The 6,315-nt window shown below is 39.2% G+C and overlaps 1 protein-coding gene across 1 annotated transcript; it reads left to right on the top strand.

Moving 5' to 3' along the window:
- The first annotated feature begins 2,593 nt into the window (after nucleotides 1–2,593).
- On the top strand, nucleotides 2,594–5,938 carry LOC309688491 (uncharacterized protein). The gene is made up of 3 exons (XM_082504285.1): nucleotides 2,594–3,550; nucleotides 3,681–3,836; nucleotides 5,056–5,938. The coding sequence occupies exons 1-3, from the start codon at nucleotides 3,449–3,451 to the stop codon at nucleotides 5,374–5,376; spliced, it is 579 nt and encodes a 192-aa protein (XP_082360411.1). The 5' UTR covers nucleotides 2,594–3,448; the 3' UTR covers nucleotides 5,377–5,938.
- Nucleotides 5,939–6,315: the final 377 nt, after the last annotated feature.

The following is a 6,315-nucleotide window of genomic DNA, read 5'->3' as shown; positions in this document are numbered from 1 at the left end:
ACAGGCAACGAATCGTGAGACATACTAACGGAAACCTAAACTGGGAAAACTAAAGAGCAACTAGAAATCCTCAGGACACGGGGTGAAAGGCAGAGAGACGCAGACTGACGGAGGATAACAAAAACGCAGATGAACGCAGACGAGCCGACCACGAACACAGACCGACACCCACTAAATATACACACACAAGGTAATCAGGTAATCACACACAGGAGGGAAGAACAGCTGATCTGAATACACATGATGACTGGAGGACACAAGCTGAACACAATGACAACAGACACAGACCTTCAGAATAGAACACGAAATCCAGAACACGAGCCTTCAAAGTAAAGCAGGAAACACACAGACTGATTTACAACACAACACGGGGACATGAACAGAGCACCAAGGACAGACACAGGTAGGGCTGAATGTACACCAAACTTCAGGTTCATCCCTAAACTAGTACAAAATCAGAATAAACACAAGGCACAAAAATGAACTTCAAGGAAACACAAAACGCTGGGTCAAAATGACCCAGGACCATGACAAGATCGATCCAGAAGACGGTTTAAAGCAGAGGTTCCCAAAGTGGGGGGCGCAGAGCGCAAATTATGGACAAACAGTATCGCACATTCTTGATTTTTACTTAACAAACACTTGTAATGACTAACTGCTCCTGACATTTTAGAGATGTTAGCTTTATACAGTAAAGTTACAGCAGGATACAAATTGTCATGGTTCTCAAGGTCTGGAGAGGTCGTGGTGTGTGTGTTTTTTGTCTTCGCCTCTCCCACCAGGGCGGAACTGGACCTTGATTCCCTGCCTCTGAACCCGCCCTGAACACACACCTGTGGCTCATTCACACTGATCCTGGCAGACTACTTAAGATGGCAAGAGAGGCTGCTTCCTCGCTGGATCGTCACATTACCTAGCCATAGTGTAGCCTAGCCTTTGGAAGTATTCCTTGTGATCACCTAGAGTTTCCTCCTAACGTTGTTTTTCTCTCTGTACAGGCCTTCTAGATTCCCTGCCCATCTGGATTTCTGTGGATGTGTGTGAGTGAGCGTGAGCATTTTGGAGTGGACATTCAGAGTGAGTTGTGGATTAAGTTGAAGAGGAGCGTATGTACTAGAGATGGACCGATCCGATATTACGTATCGGTATCGGTCCGATACTGACCTAAATTACTGGATCGGATATCGGAGAAAAATAAAAAATGTAATCCGATCCATTAAATATCACGAAAGCACCTCACAAAACTTGCAACACGCCGTAACTCACCTCAGAACGTTAGCACGTCGGAGCAGTATGCATCACGTGGTAGAGCGGTTGTGGCATGCGGGACCTGTCGGTGGTCTGGATAGCATGTGGAGCTTCGCTAGCAACCCGGCATTTCATCTCCGACAAAGTTATCCCGAGAGAAGTAAAGCAAGTGTGTAAGTCCATCTCTGAATGTAAAGCATTCCTGCGTTAAGCTTAACAAACGATATATGGAGCGACTGCCTCTTCTGCTGCTACTTCAATCATGAAACTGCTTAATGATCAGCTGATCGGCTTTTCTGTCGCGAGTCCGTCTCTCTGGTTTGCTTTTGGCCCACTTTGCACCAGAAAGAGGAAACCAGCGGCTGAACAACAGCAGCACGTTTAAGCTTGATCAGCTGTTGTTAGAATGTATTTAATATTACTTTCTACTCGAGGATCTTTTTCTACAGCTGACGCTGGTAACTGTGCAGGGGCGGATCTAGCAAAGTTTAGCCAGGGGGGCCGATAGGGCATTAACAGGGAAAAGGGGGCACAAAGACATACTTTTCTTTCTTATTCTCATTTAGAATGTCGAGCTTTTAATTATTTAATATTTATCTGAATCTTACACCCAAAGTTTTAATGTGATGTAAAAGGAATAGAAGTCAATTACTGTATATAGTGACTATTAACTCATTCACTGCCATTGACGTCTATAGCCGTCAATTGCAGTGAATGAGTCAATGGGTTTAACTCATTCACTGCCAATGGCTGGCAGTGAATGAGTTAAGTCTAATATATATACCCTAGTAAGCTATAGTACTTTTTCCTTTGGGAAGGTACCATCTGTGCAGTCTGCAATTTTGTTGAAGGAAGATGTTGAATCTATTTAATATTTCTTGAAAAATAATTGATTTCTGTGCATTTTTTTTCACACTGCATCAAATTAAGGTTGATTACGTCGATTAAGCATCATGAGGTGGAGCGTGAGGGGTGGTTCCCTATTTTTTTATTTATTTATTTTTGTTGTTGCTGGGAGTTGGAACCCTATTAGTTAGGTTGCTTAATATTTATGCTAAGTACTCTTTAAAATACCAGAATAGGGAGGATGGTGTAGGTTTAAGTTTATTAGATTGATCAGTATTGCTGAACTATGAAATATTTTTTTTTGCATACAGGTATAACAGAATAGCTTTAGTGTAGTTGTTGTTTTAAACTTGAGTATGAACTTATACAAAATGCAGCAAGATATTTAAAAAACAGTTTTGTTGATTAAAAAACACTATATCGGATTCATATCGGTATCGGCAGATATCCAAATTTATGATATCGGTATCGGACATAAAAAAAGTGGTATCGTGCCATCTCTAGTATGTACCCTGCCTTGGACCTTCCCCTCGGACTCCCCTCCACCCCCTGGAGCCCCGTGTTATCTGTCTCACTGTACACTGAAAAAAGTCTAACATGCAGTCATTCATTCAATCTAATAAGTGCCATTCAAAACAGAATAAAATCATTGATTTGATTGTGAAACCCTTTCTTTTTGCATTTTAAAATACCACTTTTGATTTGGATGAAACTAAATATCTGTACAAAGGACACAACGCAAAGTTTTTGATTTCTCTCAAAACATATATTTCTTTTCATGTTGAACAGATAATATCTTTAATTTGAGTCAAAGTGATTTGCACTTGAAAACGCCCACCAGAAATAGACCGGGACCCATTTTTATTCTGCATGGCTGCTGGAAACATCGTGTCACATCTTTGATTAATTTCATCTGAAAATAAACGTAAGTAAAGCCAAGTGTGTTACAAAAGCTTTTATAATTTGTATTGCCAAAATTGCAGAAAATAACCCCATTTAAGCTGGGTCGACAGCCACCCCTAATTTTTGCATGATTGTAGCTGCTAGCTACAAGCTAGCTAGCTATCCGGCGCGACGTTAGAACTGGTTACCAGCAACCGACCATCACAGTCGGGAATGCAAGTTAGGCAAAAAGCCGTTTTTTACCAGTATACTAACTGGCTAGCGTTACCACGATGCATCGGTGGTGGATACAGCTAGCTAGCATAAGTTCATAGTTCATAACATTCATAGTATAACTCCGTGCTCCGCTTCGTTTGAATTTTTCTGGTGAGCTCGCGGTTTCTAGACACAAGCTTGTGTTTGTGCGCGCACGTTTGTCTCTGTCTCTCTTCATATAAATATCTGTGTGTTGATGGCCAGGACCTTTGAATTCAGGAGGAAAGAGGTTGTGGATAAGAAGCCTGACATCAAGAACCTCTTGGAAAGATGGCCAGGTCTATTTCAGATGGAAGAGGTATAACTTTAACTTTTTTGTACTAATGCCTTTTATCATAGTTTGGAAATAGGAAATATATGTGTTGACTTTTTCTTGTTGGAAGTTGGTCTTTAAAAAAATGTATTGTACACTGTCTACTCATGTACAGATTAATGCAGAGTTTCTGCGGGTTACTGCAGTTCCCCTGCTAACCAGATTCATGGCCCAGCTGGACAAGCACTCCCCACAGCTACTTAAAATAATCAGAAAGAAAGGAGGGACAACCAAAGCAAAAACTGCCATAATCCTAGAGTTTCTTGATCAGGTAGGGTGTATATAATTAACTATTAAGTTAGCATTTTAACCCCTGTATCTAATGAGAATTTGTATCCTGTTACAGTTTTATTTTGGTAACGTCAGTGATTATGGCTGTGACCTTTTAAAATGTTGAAAGGAAGTGTGGGCTTTATACATTTATACATACATATATACGTATAAACTTTTATTTAGGGACAAGAAAGCATATGCCGCTTTTCCACCGACAGAGCACGGTGTGGCTCAGTTCACTTTAGCCCCCTGCAGACACTTTTCCACCGCCTTTACACCTGATTGGCCCGGGTGTGTGTGGTGCCCACGTGATGTGATATAGAAGCGCTCCCACAAAAGGCTTTAAAAAAAACTCCCAGCAACCATACTCCATTGACTTTGGACCATGGCGACTTCCTCCACAAGAACCAAAAATCAAACCAATCAAAATGAACCACAGACAGAGCAAAGTACAAAAACACACATATATCACGATTGTTGTTGTTCTTCGGGCTGTGACGTTGCGGACAAAGACTTTTGCGCGCGACTTTTCATAGCCAGATGGGTTCGCCCCTGTTCCCAGTTACGTCCGCTTTATGTTTCCACCGCAACAAGCAAGTTCATCCGCACTAAACTGAACTGCTCTCAAGCGCACCGTGCCGATTTGTCGGTGGAAAAGGGGCATTAGTCACCTCATGAGGATAGAGAGGTGAAAAAAAATTCCTCTCATGCATACTCTCCATATTTCATAGTAACAATTTTAACTGTTCCTGCAGGATGCTGATGCTGACATTAGGATGGAGTGTATACTTAAATCTCTCATTATCTACCTTGGAGAACACGTTGAGGACTTGATAAAAGAATACATGGTATGTCCATATCTGTTCTGTCTCTACATGAGATGCAGTCTCTTGATGTAAATTTGACAACTCTGCTATTAAATGCAGTGATTAATGTAGGACAGCAACGATTAATCAACTCATCAAGTTAATATCTTAGGGTTCTGTATTGTTTTCTTTCTTTTTTTTTCTTGGGCTTTGTGGAACATTTATGAAAATATTCCACCATTGATTTAATTTAATGATTATGCAATTCACAATCTGATTAGTCAAATAATTGTTCTAATAGTCTGTGACCAAACAACTATCAAAATAGTAGTTTATTATGGTCAAAGATTTATCAGGTGTGCCAGACTTCAGTTCTTCACTTGTACATTTTGTTCCATATTTTACCTCAAGATATCCCAGAAAGATGAAGCTGAGGAAGAGCTGCAGAGTACCACCATGGCACTCTTCGTCTTCAGGGACAACTCAAGCCTCCTACATCAGCCTCGAGACATCAGGATAATCATTGATGGTGTGGAAGTCCTGAATGAGTTGCCTTCTGTGGCAGCTGGAGTGGCAATGGTGTTTGGACTCTGTTATGCTCTTAATATGGAATATCCACGAGGATTCAGGTTCACCTTTGAGGCTCTTCAAAAGATTATGATGGAGCTTGACTTTAACAAGATGACCTCTAAGATTCGCAAACTTAATTGTGAACTTAACACTGCACAGTAGTGTGTTTGCATGCATGTGTATGTGCACATGCATGTGCATGTGTGCTTGGTTATTTTGCTTGGTTGGCCTGCAGTGGTATTCTACATTCAAAATTTATAAGAACACCCATTTGAAAGGGAGATTTAAGTTGATTTCATTGATACATGTGTAGATTTTTTTTTTTTTACATTGTACAGGCACAGTGCACATATAAACATTTTTGAGTACTTGCAAATTGGTTTAAAAAGAGTTTTTATAATGGTTTTATGCCAGTTTTAGACAGGTTGCAGGTTTTATACTGGTTTTCAAAAGATTGCAGGTTTTATACTGGTTTTCAAAAGGTTGCAGGTTTTATAAAACAAACATTTCTCTAATCATTTCTGCCGTAGCACTAAATCTGTATATTACTAATCCACTGTATTGATTATAGTTAAAATGGTTTGGAACAATAAATAATTTTGAAATAATTGGTTGGCCAACTGTCTTGTTTTTTATAGGAAATGCAGAGCATTTTTGAACTGAAATAAAATGAAATGTAAAAAATATAGTTTGAATATATGTAAATCAATTACCTGGCTTCAACACAAACATATTAGTTCATGTTAATTTGGTTTGATGTGAATACAAACCAATGAAATGGTTAAATTTCAACATATTAGCTTGGTTCAATAATTAAATATGGTTCTATGTAAAAAAAAAAAAAAAAATCAATTTGGATCAATGCAAAATTTAAAGTTTCAGTCAAGTCTAGTAATATTGTTTATATCAACATAAAAGTATCAGGTCATATCAAGTGACTCAATTTGGATTCTATGAAGTCAAATATTTTGGATGTGACAATTGGACATCAATTTTTTTTTTATTTGAATAGGGTTATTCTTTTTACAGTGTATATATGTAGATATTCTCACTTGGTGCCACACTGTAAATAAACCCTCACCTTCTCTCTAAACTTCAGAG

The sequence above is a fragment of the Aulonocara stuartgranti genome, assembly GCF_965226115.1.
Source record: "Aulonocara stuartgranti genome assembly, chromosome: 14".
Taxonomy (NCBI): Eukaryota; Metazoa; Chordata; class Actinopteri; order Cichliformes; family Cichlidae; genus Aulonocara; species Aulonocara stuartgranti.
The sequence above is the reverse complement of the archived record's forward strand: the minus strand, read 5'-3'. Positions and strand labels throughout refer to the sequence as shown.

Excerpts from the sequence above, each read along its gene's own strand:
- LOC309688491 (XM_082504285.1), top strand. The coding sequence starts at position 3,449 with ATGGCCAGGACCTTTGAATTCAGGAGGAAAGAGGTTGTGGATAAGAAG. Across the intron at positions 3,551-3,680 it reads GTCTATTTCAGATGGAAGAG|ATTAATGCAGAGTTTCTGCG; the intron begins GTATAACTTTAA and ends ACTCATGTACAG. Across the intron at positions 3,837-5,055 it reads TCCTAGAGTTTCTTGATCAG|ATATCCCAGAAAGATGAAGC; the intron begins GTAGGGTGTATA and ends TTTTACCTCAAG.